At 45.2% G+C, this 18,957-nt stretch overlaps 1 protein-coding gene across 1 annotated transcript; it reads left to right on the top strand.

The window, feature by feature from the left end:
* Positions 1–1,158: 1,158 nt before the first annotated feature.
* LOC116515174 (uncharacterized protein F26C11.3-like) lies at positions 1,159–18,595 on the top strand. Its single transcript, XM_032227474.1, has 4 exons — positions 1,159–1,282; positions 13,900–14,187; positions 18,116–18,273; positions 18,429–18,595. Exons 1-4 carry the CDS (start codon positions 1,240–1,242, stop codon positions 18,474–18,476), a joined length of 537 nt encoding a protein of 178 aa, XP_032083365.1. The 5' UTR covers positions 1,159–1,239; the 3' UTR covers positions 18,477–18,595.
* Positions 18,596–18,957: the final 362 nt, after the last annotated feature.

The raw sequence follows: 18,957 nt of genomic DNA, 5'->3' as shown, positions 1-18,957 counted from the left end.
CTCCAGAACCTGCTCAATTTCACCCTTGGAACACTCCCAACTAATGGTGAGGATTATCAATAGAATAGAAGAACTCTGGAGTTCTTAGGCTGGGTTACTTTCTTGCAGATGTTTCATTACCCAACTAGATAAAAACTTCTTTGCTAAAAGTGACTGGGGTTTGCTCTGTTTATCTGTAGTAGTTTACTCTATCAGTGTTGGTGGGAGTTTTGTTTTCTTTGGATAGGTCTCCTTGTTTACTATTTAATTGTCTGAGTTGATAGTTCCTTGATTTGGATATTGTTTACTGCTTGATTGTATATCTGGTATTAATCCTAGTGTTAATCCCTGCTTATCTGTGTGCTGATTGCTGGCAAGGATGTGTCCTATCCTGGTCTTTTTGTTTTTGTTTCCTCCTTAGCTTTTTCCTTCTCTCTTTTGAATGCTGTGTAAATATTATAATGGTGTGGAAATGTTTACATTTGCTGTAGCTGACATTCTGATGGCACCTAGAGATACATAACTAACCTTTTACACAATTCAAAAGAAACAAGGAAAAAGCTAACAAGACAAAAAGATCTGAACTCCTACGTATAAACACCAGGAACTCCACAGTAAGGACTATATCACATTTGGGGCAAATTTGGCCAGTGAGCCACAGGCACAAGACTAGCCCAGTTTGAGCCCAGGTGTGCTTTCCCAATTCTATGCAAGTTAGAATCTCCAATCTAGAAACCTTCTTGCAAGCTAACATACCATTGCCCATATCCACCAGTTTAGAGGTTATGTACATTGCAGTGACACATACTCCGGGATAAAAATTATCTGTGAAGTCAATTCTTTACAAGATTCTCTGTAGAATGGATGGCTTGGTTTTCAGATGTTGTTTGTTATGACCAAAGACCATTCTCAGAATCAAAGTTTGTTTCAGGCATTCAAATTCCCATTGGTTTTGTTTTTGTTTTGTTCTTGATAGGCAATCATTTGATGAATGAATTAGAACTACTGCAAGCGGTAGAAGGGCTTTTTATAAGGTGAGTTCAGTCCTGGCTTTCCCTCACCTGTCCTGAAGAGGGCAGTGGTGTGCCATGGATCTTGCTTGTAAGGTTTTGCTAAGAAAACCAGGCTTGGATCTTTGCCTAGATGCCAGCCCCTTTGGGAGTTGGCACAGATGGATTGCATCCTGTTTGCAGTTGAGACAAGCTTTTTCCAGCAGCTGCTTTTCCTCCAATCCCCTCAGGAGAATCGGAGCCAGCTAGCATGGCCCTCGGGGTGCTGTTTTTACTGGTGGCATTTACTCAAGGTAGGTAACCAGGGCAGAGAGATGCTCCTGGGAGTTTGAATTCCTGGGGCAGCTGCACAGGGCAAAAATCAGCATGGCTGATGGTTATCCACTTATGGCTGTTCAAGAAATAATCTGGAATATTGGGCTGCTACCTAATGAGAAGGAAGGACTCACTGGAGAAGAGCCTAATGCTGGGAATGATTGAGGGCAAAAGCAGAATGGGATGGCAGAGAATGAGGTGGATGGATGGAGTCACCAAAGCAGTCGGCGTGAGCTTAAATGGACTCCAGAGGATGGTAGAGGACAGGAAGGACTGGAGGAACATTGTCCATGGGGTCGCAATGGGTCGGACACGACTTCACAACTAACAGCAAATCTAGAGCAGTGGTCTCTGATCTTTCCAGCTTTGCTGACCGGCAGAGGGGGAAAGGGGATGGCTCCATGCGAGTGGTGGGTGAGCAGACGCAGCTCCATTTGTGTGAGTAGTAGACACCCACATTCACACCACTCCCACAAATGGAGCTGGATGTCTGCCACTTCTGCAGCCTGGTTTTAAACAGGCCAGTAGTGTGCTAGGGCCCGGGGGTTGGGGACAGTGGTGGGATTCAGCCAGTTTGCACCACTTTGGGAGAACTGGTTAACTTTCTCAGCGGTTTGGTGAATTGGTTGTTGGAAGAAATCATTAGGGCAGAGATCCGGTTGTTAAATTATTTGAATCCCACCACTGGTTGGGGACCCCTGGCCTAGAGGATCTCAATTCTGCAGGAAAGCCAGTTTAACCTGCCAAGGTGAGTTGAGTGGCCAGTTTTACAAGACACTGCAGTAATTGTGGCTTTTAACAAAGCATTCAAAGAATGTCTAAGATTTATTCAAACGTTCTGAAAACTTTCCCCTTACCTGAGATTTGTAAAACACTTCTAGGAAGACGAAGGTTTCATAGCATGAACTGTGGCTGCTGTTTCAGTGCTGAGTTTTAACTTGATAACAGATTGGTTTCAATCACCCCTCCTGACACAAAACCTGGTGAAAAAGAGGATGTAAAATTTTGTTTCCTGTTGCTCAGCGAGATGAGGAAATAAGCACTTCTGTTTATTTGCAGGAGAGGCAGAGAGGAGCATGGAGGAACTAGAAAATAATTCTCAAAGGTTTGGATAATAAATAGAAATCTGGCTGACCAATTCTCTCTATTATGCACAATGATCTCTAATAAGCATTAGGATTGTACAGCCTTAAGGCATGAAACATTTTGTTTGATCTACTCCAAAGGCGTCTCCCTCAGCTCTTCACTGGAATTCTAATGGGACTATTTTAGTTAATTATTTAACAAACACCAATAGTTACGTTTTAATGTAGATAAGTGTTAATGTGCTTTAGTCTAGGGCTGTAATCTTCTATCAAATATATTTCAATACAATACAATAGCAGAGTTGGAAGGGACCTTGGAGGTCTTCTAGTCCAACCCCCTACCTAGGCAGGAAACCATATACGGTTCCAGACAAATGGCTATCCAACATCTTCTTAAAGACTTCCAGTGTTAGGGCATTCACAATTTCTGGAGGCAAGCTGTTCTACTGATTAATTGTTCTAACTGTCAGGAAATTTCTCCTCAGTTCTAAGTTGCTTCTCTCCTTGATAAGTTTCCACCCACTGCTTTTTGTTCTACCCTCAGGTGCCCTGGAGAATGACTCCCTCTTCTTTGTGGCAACCCCTGAGATATTGGAACACTGCTATCATGTCTCCCCTAGTCCTTCTTTTCAATTAGACATACCCAGTTCCTGCAACTATTCCTCATATGTTTTAGTCTCCAGTCCCCTAATCATCTTTGTTGCTCTTCTCTGCACTCTTTCTAGAGTCTCCACATCTTTTCTACATCATGGCGACCAAAACTGAATGCAGTATTCCAAGTGTGGGCTTACCAAGGCATTATAAAATAGTATTATAAACTGTGTTGGCTTTTTTGGCAGCTGCTGCACACTGCTGGCTCATATTTAAATGGTTGTCCACTAGGACTCCAAGATCCCTCTCACAGTTACTACTATTGAGCAAGGTACCACCTATAACGTACCTGTGCATTTCATTTTTGTTGCCTAAATGTAGAATCTTACTCTTTTCACCATTGAATTTCATTTTATTAGATAGTGCCCAATGTTCAAGTTTGTCAAGATCCTTCTGTATCTTTAGCCGACCTTCTAGAGTGTTGGCTATTCCTGCCAGCTTGGTGTCATCTGCAAATTTGATGAGTTCCCCATTTATTCCCTCATCCAAGTCATTGATGAAGATGTTGAAGAGTACTGGGCCTAAAACAGAGCCTTGGGGTACTCCACTGCATACTTCCCTCCATGAAGATGCAGTTCCATTGAGGACTACACGTTGACTGCGGTTGGTCAGCCAGTTACGAATCCATCTGTTGGTAATGCTGTCCAACCCACATTCTTCTACTTTATCTAGTAGTAGGTTATGGTCTACCTTATCAAATGCCTTACTGAAGTCCAAGTAAACTATATCAACGGCATTCCTCTGGTCCACTAATTTTGTCACATTATCAAAGAATGCAATAAGATTAGTCTGGCATGATCTGTTTTTGACAAACCCATGTTGGCTTTTGGCTATTACTTTGTTTACTTCTAGGTGTTCGCTAATTCGTTGCTTGATTATCTTTTCCAGAATCTTGATTTGATTTTGATTTGATTTTATTAAACTTGTATGCTATTCCCCAAGGGGACTTTCCTGGTATTGAGGTCAGGCTGATAGGTCTGTAGGTTCCTGGATCTATTTTTTTTTTCCTTTTTTGAATATGGGAACCACATCAGCTCTTTTCCAGTCCTCTGGTAGTTCCCCGGTGGCTTCAGGATCTCTGAAAGATAAAGGTCAGTGGTTCTGAGATCTCGTCTGCCAGTTCCTTCAGAACCCTGGGGTGCAATCCATCCGGTCCTGGTGACCGGACAGATTCCAGGACTGGACGGATTACACCCCAGGGTTGCTAGACTTCCAGGTGAGGCTACAATTTGGATAAATATATTTATTTGGATAAATCTATATTTGTTGGATGAGCACCCTGTGAATGGTTCTTCAAGAGTACAGGAAACGCCACATTGGGAAATACCCTTACTTAGCAATAGGCATCACTGAATCCTTCTTTCAAATTCAAACCGGAGTTTAAAGAATGAATAACAGAATAAAGGGGCCGTTATTTGAAGGGACCTTGGAAGTCTTCTAGTCCAAACTCCTGCTGAAGCAGGAAACCCTATACCAGTGATGGTGAATCTTTAGACACTGAGTGCCCAAATCGGAACCCCTGTGTGCGTGTCCACCAGTGGTGGGATTCAAATAATTTAACAACTGGTTCTCTGCCCTAATGACCAGTTGGGTAGGCATGGCTCGGTGGTCAGGTGACTGGGTCGGTGTGGCCAATTCAACGTCACTCACATCAATGGACGCTTTGCATCAACTGTTACAATGTAATAAGGGTTAACCGGAGGGAGTTTCTGTAAGCAGGGCAATAAAGATGAGGCTAGAAACAACACCAGAATATTTCCTTCCTGCCTTCCTTTACAGGGATCAGCCCTGTAAAGTGGAAAAAAACAAAAGGAGATTTCTTCCATCAACCGGTTCTCCGAATTGCTTAGAAAGTGAACAACCGGTTCTCCTGAATAGGTGCGAACTGGCTGAATCCCACCACTGGTGTGCACGCATGTATGCCTCAGCCCCGGAAACTCAAAGACCAGCTGGCCAGTGCCCATGTGCACACTGGCCAGCTGGTCTTCTGGTTTTGGTGCGCACATGCACATTGGCCAGTTGATCTTTTGAGTTTCCGGAGCACATGCGAAGATCAGCTGGCAGGCACACACCGGAAACCAGAAGACGGCACACCACAGAGAGGGCTCTGCATGCCACCTCTGGCGCACGTGCCAGAGGTTCATCATCATGGCCCTATACCATTCCAGACAAACAGTTGTCCAATCTCTCCTTAAAAAGCCACAGTGTTGGAGCACCCACAACTTCTGGAGGCAAGTCTTTTCATTGATTAATTGTTCTAACTGTCAGGAAATTTCTCCATAGTTCTAAGTTGGGTTTTTTCCTTGATTAATTTCCTTCCATTGCTTCTTGTACAGTAATAAAATAAATATAACTCATGCAATAATTCCAAAAGCTCATGATATCAGTAGAATAAACCTGCTTCAAATACAGGTAGTACTCAACTTGCAACCATTCATTTGAAGATCATTCAAAGTTACGATGGTACTGAAAAATGTGACTTACGATCATTGTTCATACTTAAGGCCATTGCAGCTTCCTCCCTCATGGTCCCGTGGTCCAAATTCAGAGGCTTGGCAACTGGCATGTACTTATGATGGTTGCGGTGTCCCCCCGGGGTCATGTGATCTCCTTTTGGGACTTCCGATAAACCAAATCAATGGAGAAGCCAGATTCACTTAATAATCATGTTACTAATTTAACATCTGCAGTGATTCACTTAACAAAGGTGGCAAGAAAGGTCGTAAAATGGGGGAAAGTCATTTAACAATTGTCTTGTTTAATAACAGAAATCTTGGACTCTATTGTGATTGTAAGTCAAGGACTACCTGTATAATATATTGATCAGTCAGAAGAATATTGGTTCATGGAGTTTTCAGGATTTTGAGCTTGGTAGTAATAAAAACACTAGACTACCAGTAGATTGATACTGTAGAACAGGGGTGTCAAACTTGATTTCATTGAGGGCCGCATCAGGGTTGTGTTTGACCTCGGGGTGTGTGTGCATGTGTGCGTGGCCAGGGTGGGCGTGGCCAGCTCCACATCACTTGTGTCGGGGGTGCTTGGGGTGGCCCGAGCGCTTTGCCAATGAAAATGGGCTCCCATGCGCCGTTTTAAGCTGTGATGCCCTCCTGCAACCCTCTGCCAGTGAAAATGGAGTTCGGGAGGGGCCGGTCCTTCGCTGTTTCCAGGGTGGCCCCGTGGGCCAGATCTAAGCACCCCGCAGGCTGGATATTGGTTGCTGCCGGAGGTGGGTTGCTGCCAGTGCAGCCCGGATCGGGCGAACCAGTAGTGGCAGCGATGAGAGGCTCCGTCCACCCGCCCAGATGCTTCTGCGCATGTGTAGAAAGGTTGCACACGTGCGTGAGCGAACTGGTGATAAAAATAATGGAAACCCACCACTGGCCTGCGGGCCTTGAGTTTGACACCCGTACTGTAGAAGGACTACCATGCAGTTTCTGAATTATACCTGTTAAGTCTATCCCCGTTAGGAGACTAAAGTTGTGCAGCAGAAGTTATGAACGAATAAGCCACTGAATAGTCACTCACAGCCACCGAAACAAATAATAGCTTTACTTGCGTAACAAAAATAGGATAAGTAGTCTCCAAACAGACTATAAGCAGTCTTGAAGTATATACACAGTCTATTTACACCATGTTGAAGTTACAGTTGCTCAACTCACAATTCACCATGTAGACAGGTAACTACTATACAGACTAGCCACCATCCAATATACGGTCTTCTCTCCAAATACTAAGCTCATACAGGAATAGTCAGTAACAATCAGGAACAACAACCAGTAGAATCAGTAAAACTCAGGAAACATCAGGAGCATCAGGGAGGACTCCATACTAGTTCCTACTTCCTTATATGGCTGCTCAAAGCAATAGCGTCCAATTACCTCTCTCTTACATTTAAAGTGACAGATACATTTGCTACAATCATAGCTTATATACATTGTCAAGCCAAGACTAGGGTTACATCACTAACAATATCAGGAGTGTTTTGTACAAGTGTACAACATGTTATCCAACAAACTGTTTCCAAATCGTATTATATCCATCTACCTAGTTTAAGCAAAACTTTCAGCTTGTCAGAAAGCAAGCTTTTGGGAAGCGAATTAAACTGTGTCCTAAAGAACTGAAGAAGCTTTTTGGATGAGAAGTGAAATGTCTTCAAGGAAAGCAAAGAAAATCCAGTTGCCTCTTGGAAAAAAGCACTTTTGGGACACCCATGTGTTAAATGACTGAGAATCTCTATAGATTCTAATTAAACTCTGCTTTCTTCATGCTCGGAAGTCAGAGTGCTGCTATTTGATCTCCAGCATAAATGTATTATTTGTACAGTAAGGGCAGATGAGGAAAGTTTATTTGCCCTTTTAGATTAGTAGGTACTTTCTGCCCTAACGCAATGCACACTTTTAATTTTCATTTTCCCTGCTTGTTGCACTGCAGGGCACTGGAGAAAAAAAACTGCAGGCTCCAACCTTACAAAGAATTTTGAGTGACTTTAGGGGCAAACTTTTGCATCATAGGGTTAAAGGTTGTAGACTACTGCTGCACTTATTCATTATGTTGTTGTTGTTAGTTGCAAAGTCGTGTCCCCATCGTGACCCCATGGACAACATTCCTCCAGACCTTCCTGTCCTGTACCATCCTCTGGAGTTCATTTAAGCTCATGCCAACTGCTTTGGTGACTCCATCCATCCACCTCATTAGGGGTGGGTTCCTGCCAGTTCTAACCTCTTCTATAGAAGAGGTTCCACAAATCTACAGAACCGGTTCCAGCTCCTTCCCCCCCGCCTGTCCGCACATCATCAAGATGAAGAGCGAGAGGAGGAATTCTGGGAGTTGAAGTCCACAAATCTTAAAGCTGTCAAGTTTGAACACCCCTGGGGGTTTTTTTTTCTAAAGGGTTAGGGGTGCAAGGGTCTTGTAACTTGACAACTTTAAGATTTGTGTGCTTCAAATGCCAGTTTCTGAGCCAACGTTTTGGTTGCTAAGCAAGAGCGTTGTTAAGTGAGTTTCACCACGTTTTACAAGTTGGCCATGCCCACCCAGTCACATGGCTTCCAAGTCACTCCCACTCAGTCACATGGATGGCAAGCCACTCCCACCCAGTCTCATGGCCGGCAAGTCACTCCCACAAAGCAGGCCACACCATACAGAAGAGGTTCTAAAAAAATTTGAAACCCACCACTGCACCTCATTCTCTGTCGTCCCCTTCTTCTTTTGCCCTCAGTCTTTCCCAGCATTAGGCTGTTCTCCAGTGAGTCCTTTCTTCTCATTAGGTGGCAAAAGTATTTGAATTTCATCTTCGGGATCTGGCCTTCTAAAGAGCAGTTCACTATGCTGACATTCAAAGTCCTATTTTGTGCCACTAACATATTAATTAATGCTAATTTTGTTTTATGCCAATGGCTTCCAGGCTGGTAAGTCTATGGGCTGGTATTCTCCAGTCAAATCCCATTGCATCTAACTGTGCCTGATACTGGACCTTTTGCTAGCATTTTTGTCGCCCTCTTCCCAATCCATGTATTCAACCAGAGTTCTTTGGAATATAGTTACCATATTTTTGGAGTATAAGACGCACCAAAGTTTTAAAGAGGCAAATTAAAAAAAAAATTGCACTCTGCAAACCTCCCAAAAGCGGCCTGTTTTTCACAAAAACGGGCCTGTTTCCCCCCCCCCCCAAAAGGGCATGAATAGCCCTTAGGAGGCTTGTCAAGTGTTCCTGGGGAATGGGTAAGGGACAAAAATGAGCAAAAAATGGCCCGTTTTTTGCAAAAATGGACCCATTTTTGGTCAAAAAAGAGCATTAGGAAGCTTATAGAGTGCTCCTGTGGGCTGGGGGGGGGTGCAAAATTGAGCACCTTTTTTTGCTCATTTCTGCTCTCCCCAGCCCACAGGAACACTCTGGAAGCCTCCTAAAGTCTATGCATGGCCATTTTGGTGAAGGGGGCTGGGTTTTAGGGGGCAATTTTTTTTTGCTGTATTCAGTGTATAAGACGCACCCAGATTTTCAGCCTCTTTTTTGAGGGAGAAAGGTGCGTCTTATACTCTGAAAAATACGGTAGTTAGGAAAGCAAGCGGCCTCCTGAATAGATGGATTTCCTGCAGGACAGAAACCATGTAGATCACGGGTGTCAAACTCGCAGTGTCATGTTTCCGTCATGTGACATTTTGTGATGTTTTTTCCATTCATGGAGCTGGCGTGGGCGTTACCTGCGCGTGACACCTCTGACCCGCAGGCCGCCGGTTTGACACCGTGCATGCTACCTGGGGATTTCTGGGAGTTGAAGTTCCCACAACTTAAAAGTTGCCAAGTTTGAAAAACACTGGCGTAGAGTATATTCACATGACATGCTATGGTTAACTAAACAGTGGTTCCCCGAATTAATCCAGGAGTGTTTATGCGGTGGGAATTTTAAAAAAATTAGGTTGTCAGCCACAAAAGTTAGGATGTCAGCCATGTGTCTGAAGCCTCACCCTTTTGTCATAAGCTGCATAAATATTTTAAAATGATTTATTGTCAAAAAACATGCTACTTTTTATTTTTTTGCGACCCTAAACTAACATAGCTCTCCTTCTGTGATATCCTGATGTACAAAACCCTACCCACTGAAATCAATGTTCACAGACCCACACCCCAACTGGAAGCACTCATTCCAGCAGTAAAACAAGCCAGAAATTTTAGCCTCAAGCTGTTGTTTATTCTTGAGAAACACTTTAGAACACATTTAGAGCACATTCTGTAGCGAAAAGGGAATGTGATACTTTCAAAAAGCTCTGAAGGGCACAAATATGTTGATTTATGTTGTTATGTAAGAAGATTTGAGTGGACTTGGACTCTAGTAGCTAAGACTACCAGGAAACCCAAATGTCAAGGAAAGCAATATTATTTGTCCTTGGTGTCTGCATGCGATAGACTGCCTCTCCACAGGAAGGTTCTATTACTTTGAATGCACACAATCAAGTCCCTGCCTTTTTATGCAGGTAGTCCTCAACGTACAACAGTTCATTTAGTGACCATTCAAAGTTACAATGACGCTGAATAAACTAACTTAGTACGGTTTTCACACATATGACCATTGCAGCATCCCCATGGTCATGTGATCAAAATTCAGACAACTGGCAACTGATTCATATTTATGACGGTTGCAGTGTCCCGGGGTCAGGTGATCACCTTTTGCGACCTTCTGACAAACAAAGCAAACGGGGAAGACAGATTCATTTAACAACCGTGTTACTGCAGTGATTCATTAAAGATTTGTGGCAAATAAGGGGGCAAAACTCACTTAACGTCTGAGTACTCTTCCTTAGCAACAGAAACTTTGGGCTCAGTTGTGGTCGTAAGTCGAGGACTACCTGTGTTTCTAAGAGCCTCCCTAATATCTTTAAAAGAACAGGTGAAAGCTGACTTCTTCCACTGAGGCAAAGAAACATACACTGATGTTTGGATCAGTAGTGGGATTCAGCCAGTTCGCACCTATTTGGGAGAACCGGTTGTTAACTTTCTAAGCAGTCCGGAGAACCGGTTGTTGGAAGAAATTTCCCTTTGTTTTTTCCCACTTGAAAGGGCTAATCCTGTAAGGAAGGCAGGAAGGAAACATTCTGGTGTTGTTTCTAGCCTAATCTTTATTGCCCTGCTTACAGAAACTGCCTCTCTGGTTAATCATTACATTGTCACAGCTAAGGCGAAGCGCCTATTGACCTGAGTGAAGTTGAGTTGGCCATGGCCACCCAGTCACATGACCACCGAGCCCCGCCTACCCTGCTGGTCATTAGGGCAGAGAACCGGTTGTCAAATTATTTGAATCCCACCACTGATTTGGTTGGCCCTATTTGTTGTGCTTGCAGCAGTGGTGGGCTGCTGACTGTTTGGACTGGTTCAGACGAGCTGGTAGTTGCAACCTGGGCGCAATCCTGTCCTATATCGTTGTGTTTTTGATGGTGCATGCATGCATGGAAGGCTCGTGCACACGTTTCTGGTGCTGGGCGAACCCGTTGTTACAGTATATGACGCCCACCTCTGGCTTGCAGACTGTTTTTTGTTAGCATTTTTAAGATGCATTTGATGGGTGTGACAGGGTTTTATTGCTATAACTCGCACACAGAGTTGAAAATTGAGGTGGCTTACAAGTGCTTTTAGATCGGGTGAATGGATGAGGCAGACTCAGGCTTCATCAACAACAGCTCTTTATTAAGTGACAACTATGTACAATCCAGCAAAGACTCTGTCTGGCAGCAGCCCTTTTATAGGGAGTTGTCAGACCCTTCGACCAATCAGATTTGAGTACCGTTCCCGCCGGAACTGAGGGCCTTGGTGGAAACTATTATACTGATTATCAGTATGTAACACCCCTCCCCTCTTAGTTGGGTTCGTCCAGCTTGTGACGTAGTCACGCAGGTAGGCGGGCTTTCTGGTGGCTCACCCAGACCTGTGCAGTTCAGTCAGCGCTAAATCTTCGGTCAGGTCGGATAGACCTGTTGTCTCCTCAGTTTCGCCTGGTGGAAGCTCCTGGAACTTTCCACAAGGCGCGGCTGGAGTTTTTGGAGCCAGTTTGCTCGGAACTCGCTGCGGCCCTACAACCTCATCAGGTAAGTACCCCGGTACCTTCGGGCTTGAGTCGGCTGTGGAAGGAGTTAATTCATGCTCCTTTTGGGTAGGGTTTTGGCTAACATGTGCAGGAGTTATCTCTGGTTGCCTAAGGTTAGATTGGGAGAGGCGGCCACGGAGGTGGTCAATATAGCACCTCCAAGTTCGACCGTCCTCAAACTCCAATTGATACGAGCGAGGTTCAGTAATGCCTGTAACCGTGGCAGGAATCCAGAGGGCCTCCCCCCAGTGTAATTGTGGGCGTAAACTGATCCCCTACGCTAAAATGTCTAAGTTTGCCGGTTGAATCTGGGGGCATCGTGGCAGAGTAGTTTGGGTGTAGCCGGTCTAAGGGTGATCTTAGCCAGCGACCCATAAGAAGCTCGGAGCGGCTTCTCCCGGTGGTAGCACTTGGCGTGATGTGCTGAATGAGGAGGAATTGATCAACCCATGTTTGCCAATCTCCCAGCCCCATCCTAGATAGGGCTTCTTTAGCAGATCGCACCATTCTCTCCGCCTGTCCATTACTGGTTGGGAGGAATGGAGCGACCAGGGAATGCCTGATTCCCTGCAATGCTAGGAAGGTCTCAAATTGCATGGCCGTAAATTGGGGCCTGTTGTCAGAGACCAAGACATTGGGCAGGCCGTGGGTGGAGAAAAATCTTTGTAGTGCCTTGATGACCGCTTCTGTCTTGGTAGTGCCATGAGGACTATCTCTAACTATTTTGAGTAGGCGTCCACAACTACCATGAATACTTGGCCATGAACTGGGCCAGCAAAGTCAACGTGCATCTTAGACCACGGTACTTGAGGTTGCTCCCACTCCTTAGCGGGCGCCTCTGAGGGAGCTGGCACAGTGTGCAGGTAGCCACCCATTCCTCAATCTCCCTATCCATGTTAGGCCACCACATGTAACTCCTGGCCAAAGATTTTATCTGGACACCCCCTCCACACCCAGTTCAAAACCTATCTAAGAGTCCAGTCTTTTGCTGAGTGGTGGGCGACCTCGCTGGAGGAGATAGGACCCGCATCAAGGCAGTCTATGAGCAGGACTGGTGCCTCAGGAGTCAGATCAGCAAGCAGTTCTGGTAGAGGCCACCAGCTGAGGGTGTCAGCATGTCCCAAAGTGGTGCCTGGTTGATGAATGAGGTGGTAGCTGTAGGCCACGAGGAAAATAGTTCAACAAGTCATCTGTGGTGACAACAAAGCAGGGTAGGCCGGTCCCCAGCCAGCAAGTCCAAAAGTGGCTTATGGTCCGTGATGATCTCGAAATCACGGCCATACAAGTACTCATGGAACTCAGAGCTTTCATCATGAACAGCATTGATTCCGGTCACCCCAAAGTCCAGGGATTCGAACTAGTCCAAGCCTAGGAGGCTCTGCATGGCTCCGCCGACTATTGTCACAGGAAGCAGTCTGTTGGTGATGGTTGCCATGCCCCTCATCCCTGCGGTTTCGGGCATGCAGGTTGGCTCTTTGGTTGTCTGGTTGCTGCGGGGAATTTGCTCCTGCACACTCTGGCGATGTGCCCCTTTTGTTCACAGCGCTGACAGATGGCGTCCCGGAGGTTGTTGGCTTTGAGGAAGCATTCGTACCTCATCATGTCGGAGTCCCAGTGCTCGGTGGCTGGGTTGTACAGAGCTGGTGGGGCGTACGTAGTCATCTTGTCTTGGCAAGTGGATTTGAATTTGCCGCTTTAAGATGGCTGCTCAATGCTGTGCTTCGCTCTGGGCTGGATTGACTTGCTGGATTGTTTCTGCTCTTTTTGGTGCCTAGTTGCCTTCCAATCCCATCCTCATCGCCAGTGTTAGATCGGGTGAATGGATGAGGCAGACTCAGGCTTCAGAAACAACAGCTCTTTATTAAGTGACAACTATGTACAATCCAGCAAAGACTCTGTCTGACAGCAGCCCTTTTATAGGGAGCTGTCAGACCCTTCGACCAATCAGATTTGAGTACTGTTCCCGCCGGAACAGAGGACCTTGGTGGAAACTATTCTACTGATTACCAGTATGTAACAAGTGCTGTAAAACAGGTAGCCTGAAGCAGGGTAAAGATCTCCCTGTCTATTCCCTTATTTTAGACAGCGGCAAGGGTAATATGTTTCAAAAAGCCAACTAGCAGGTCAGAAACGCAGTAAACAATGTCTCCTTCAATCTTTAATAATTGAAGATAGACTGCGGTTGAAGCTGGAGGCTCCATTAAACCATAAGGGGTAAGAACGGGTAATGGAACCGAATTTGGTACACTTTGTCTGTCTGATTGTTCGGTCTTTCTGCAGACAGCTTTTCTGCTTCAAATAACACAAGCACACCCAGTCCCCTGGAGACATCGACGACAGTTACATCCATTACAGCAGCTCTAACAGTCTCAGATACAACCCCGAGTAGAGCAAATGTCACCTCAAAAGCAGCCAGCTCACCTATGCCCCAATCCACCGGAGCCATAAGCAGCACCACAAAAACAAATGACTCGACCACCAACTGGAGCCCCGTGACTTCTCCTACTGGATCCAAAGAGCCTCTCACTACCCACATGGCTGAGTCCATCAACGGCAGCACTCAGGCAGGTAAGAGGAAATTTTTGTAACTCGCTTAATGAATTAATTAAATGGCTATGCCACCCATCTCATTCTGCAAAGTGGGGGCTGCCCTTGAAGAGTATCAGGAAGCTCCAGTTGGTGCAAAATGCAGCGGCCCATGTGGTTTTGTGCAGACCTCGATGTGCATCACCTCTCCTGTGGGAGCTGCATTGGTTGTTGATTTGCTTCCGGGTAAAATTCAAGGTGCTGGTTGTCACCTTTAAAGCCCTACATGGCTTGGGACCAGGTTATCTGAGGGACTGTCTCTTGCCGATCACATCTACCTAACCCATCAGGGCGGGGAGGCAGGGAATGTTGCGGGTTCCATCTCCTAGGGAGATACACCCAGTGGGGCCCAGAAGAAGGGCCTTCTCCATGGTGGCTCCCTCTCTCTGGAGCATTATTCCCCCAGTGGGTGTGGCCATGGTGGGCATGGCCTAGTCGGACTCCTGCACCACATCGGGAGGGTTTCACCCTCCCCAGGCTCCGGAGGTTTTCTTTGAGCCTCCGGGATGGCGAAAACTGCCTTCCCTGGGCTTCAGAGGCCCTCTGGAGGCCAAAAACATGCCTGTTTCTGGACTTCCGGAACCTCCAGTAGGCCCGTTTCCCACCTCCCCGAGCCTCCGTGCGGGCCTGCACTTACCTGGCATGATGAATGGGCCATGTGGAGACTCCTAGGAGGGGTGAGGTGGGAGGGGGTGTGAGGGGCAGGTGTGGCCAGCCAGGGGTGGCATTTGGAGGTTCGCCAAACTGGGCAGAATCCTAGCTAGAGGATCGGCCGAACCCGTGCGAACTCCCAGCAGCCCACGCCTGTATTTTCCCCACAACAAGAACCCTGTGAAGCGAGTTGGACTGAGAGACAGTGACTGGGCCAAAATCACTCTACTGGCATTCATGTATAAGGCAGGAATAGAACTTACAATCTCTTGATATTTGGCTCAAAGCCACCCAGCCAGCTTTCATGCTTAAGGCGGGATAAGAACTCACAGTCTCCTAGTGATTGGTCCAAAGTCACCCAGCCACTTTTCATGCCTAAGCAGGGACTCGAACTCATATTCCCCTGGTAATCAACTCAAGAGTCACTCAGCCGGCTTTCATGACTAATGTGAGACAGTCTCCTGGTTTGTCACCTGTGCCTTGAATCCCCACCCTGTTATTTTTATAGAGAGATAAAGCACTGGGCATGACCGCCACACATCTTAGTAAATAGCACTACTCATACTTGCTGGAGCACCACCAGAAACACACCTACGTGGCACATACTATATGTAATTACTGACTTTCTTTTCAACTGGCTTCCTTATATTTCTCAAATTTTCCCTTCCTGTCAAACTTTTCTTTCATTCCAGTTTATTAGGGCTAACATATTTAAACTACAAACATCTGGATGGTTACTAGATGGTTGCAATGTAAGGAGAATCCCCTCCCCTTTTTATATAAGAAAGACCCCATATTAGCAAAGAAATGCCCCCACCCCAGAGGTGGTATTCAGCCAATTCTAACAGGTTTTGGAGAACCGGTAGTGCAAATATTGAGAGTTGGGAGGGAAACAGGGATTTTGCAGTATCCTTCCCCTGCCACACCCACAAAGCCACACCCGAAGAACCAGTAGTAAAAATATATTGAATCCCACCACTGCCCCACCCCCGTACCCGGAAGAGAAAAAGTCTTCCCTGAAGTAAAACCACTCACGCAGCCCCTGTGAATGGCTATTTAGTTTCATAAATTATTCTATTCATAAACAAAACGCCTTCACCTACAGCTCCATAGAAGGTTGGGATTGATCAGATTAAAAAAGCAGAGAGACAAAGACACCTAAAATCTACATTCCCCACCCAGCTCCAAGGACAGGGATAGGGTTAGGGTTGTGACCTCCCAGCCACAATGGGAGTCAGACAACAATGAGAATACTAAAAGGACACACTCAAGCACAAATTAAAATACATTTCACAAGGAACCTGCCACAAAGCCCTAGAACCACATACACATCAGACAGTTTTGTCAGCTGTCACAGAACTGATGCTGTGTCACCTCGGTTCTGATTCCTACGTAAATGGAGACCTCCTTTCCTGCACCTTGCCTCCAAATTCATTTTCTCCTACGTCTCTCTCCCAGCTTGGAACTGGACCAGATTTTACTTCCAACAGCAGTAAAGGGGAAAAATTCTCTGTAATGCCAAATAGCAGTGGATCTGGATTTTTGGCACTTAGCAATACTAGCACTAATTTCTTTTACAGTACTACTTGCCATTTGATTGATCAATGTGTGGATCAGTATGTCAGTGAGGGGCAAATTATCTATCTCTCTATATCTATCTATCTATCTATCTATCTATCTATCTATCTATCTATCTATCTATCTATCTATCTATCTATCTATCATCTATCATCTATCATCTATCAATATCTATCTATCTCTATCTATCTATCATCTATCTATCTATCTATCTATCTATCTATCTATCTATCTATCTATCTATCTATCTATCTATCTATCTATCTTCAAACCAGCATCTTCAAAGTAGCTAACATGGTGTAAAATGTATAAAATATAACTGTAGAAAATTCTGTCTCTCTGAATAAAGTATTTCATAGACCCACAAAACAATAAGTAACCTTTAACAATGACTCAAGGTTGACTCAACCTTCCATCCTTCCACGGTCGTAAAATGAAGACTCAGATTGTTGGAGGCAATATGCTGACTCTGTAAACTGCTTAGAGAGAGAGCTGTATAGCATTATGAAGCGGCATATAAGTCTAAATGCTATTACTGTTGCTATGATTGAAGAAATTCAACCTATAAAGCCTTTTCTTCTGTAATGGAGTTTTGCGATCAATTTTGACTTACTGAATCTTGGGCTGCGCTGTAGTTATACGAAGGGAAGGTAGGAATATCAATAAGTTGATTGAAGTAACCATTAGGTGGCACTGCAGTCTGACAATAGCCTTTGTTGCAAAAAGCATGTCAGTTTTTCCCATCCAAAGGGATGGAAGAAGCATCTTTTCCAAAGTGCTAAATCAAGAAAAGTCCCAGACCCTGTTTGCAAGGATGAGACCATACTGTCTCCATACATGTAGAGAGCTAAAATCCAGAAAATTGCAGCTCCACTGCCTTCTGGTATAATCTAGGGGTTTGCAATCCAGATGAGTTAGTTAAACCCAAGAATGTTTTCTGGAGTCACTTGGAATACCAGTATAAATCACTGAATTCATGCCTCATCTTTTTGCTACATGCATGGTGCTGGTAAGAGACTTGCACAGATAAATCCATGAATAATAATGGGCGCACAAGGAAGCTATGCATTGTGCAGATCATATAACAAAGAACAAAAATGTATCCTGTTATCTCGGTTTGGTGCCATATATAGGAGCTATAGGTTATGTCTTATATAAATATCACATCTGCTAACTTTCCACAATGATTTGGGCAAAGAAAAGTAGAATTTGACAACACGCTCTGCACACAACCTCTGCACCTTTTCTGAGATTGGAAGTGTGACTGCATGTTCCTCCTGGCTGGCTGTGTTTCTCCCCTAAAGCCAGGATTGGGTTCTAAAAAAAATCTGATAATCCTAGGGGAGTGATGGCTAAACTTTTCCAGACTGAGTGCCCAAAGCACACACTTGAATCCCCAAAATGCTATGCACGCATGGCTCCCGAGCATATACCCCACCCACCCATGCATGCACACATGCCCCACTCCTGATGCACCCCCCTGCACTTGCCCCACCCCTTGTGCATGCGCGGCAGAGACTCAAAGACCAGCTTTGAGCAGGAGGCACGTGTGCATGTGTGGCAGAGCTGAACTGGGGTGACAACCTATGTGCCCACAGAGAGGACGCTGTGGCACAGGTGGCACGTGGGCCATAGGTTCGCCATCACAGTCCTAGGGCTTCATCCCTTCTCTCTCTTACAGGACAATTTAGCCCTAAAGTGGCATATTCAACAAAACCAGGCCTGGTGGTCGTGATCTGCCTCTTTGTCGTTGTCCTAGTCATTGTGGCCGTTGTGATCCTAATAAAATCCTGCCGTCCGAAGGAACCAGCCTTTCAGAAGTTGGACGAGGTGCCAATGGTATGTACTCCAGGGTACGGTATGAGACAAAGAGGCTGTTTCCTGAAATTCAGGGTCATAATCTGTTCTTGGCTTCAAATGTTGACAAACTGGATAACAGTGGCATTTGAGAAGGCTCCATTTCAGCTTTCTCCTCTCTCTGTTTCCCTTAACAGGGAAAAGTTGCAGAAGGTTCTCCATTTGCCCGATATCCACCGAAATAACCAAGCAGACCTTTTCCAGCTCATCTTCTGGGCTCTTGCTCCATGGATATTTCAAGCAAGCATCAAGAATGTCTACTCCCCCACAAGAGACTTTGTGTGTGAAATAAACTTGTTCTAGTTGCATGACTGCCAATTACTGCTTTGTGTCATTTAGCTGCTCTGCTCTTTCTCTCTCACTCACTCCCTCCCTCTCTCTGTGATGTATTCATTTATTTGTCAGTTTAGATAAATATTGATTTTGCAAATGCCTTTCTAAACTTGAAGAATTTTTGCACCGCTACTGAGCTCTTGAGCAATAATCTACTTTTGAGCTTCTTGAGCTTGAAGATGCGTGGACTTCAACTCCCAGAATTCCCCAGCCAGCTGGGGAATTCTGGGAATGAAGTCCACGCATCTTCAAGTTGCCACGATTGAGAAACACTGTTCTAATTGGATGCTGCAGCTCATCTTTTGCATCCCTTATACCTGGGATGTTTTTATG

Source organism: Thamnophis elegans, chromosome 1 (genome assembly GCF_009769535.1).
Source record: "Thamnophis elegans isolate rThaEle1 chromosome 1, rThaEle1.pri, whole genome shotgun sequence".
Taxonomy (NCBI): Eukaryota; Metazoa; Chordata; class Lepidosauria; order Squamata; family Colubridae; genus Thamnophis; species Thamnophis elegans.
Note: the sequence above shows the minus strand (reverse complement) of the source record. Positions and strands in the feature narration are given on the sequence as shown.

Excerpts from the sequence above, each read along its gene's own strand:
- LOC116515174 (XM_032227474.1), top strand. The coding sequence starts at position 1,240 with ATGGCCCTCGGGGTGCTGTTTTTACTGGTGGCATTTACTCAAG. Across the intron at positions 14,188-18,115 it reads CAACGGCAGCACTCAGGCAG|GACAATTTAGCCCTAAAGTG; the intron begins GTAAGAGGAAAT and ends TCTCTCTTACAG. Across the intron at positions 18,274-18,428 it reads AGTTGGACGAGGTGCCAATG|GGAAAAGTTGCAGAAGGTTC; the intron begins GTATGTACTCCA and ends TTCCCTTAACAG.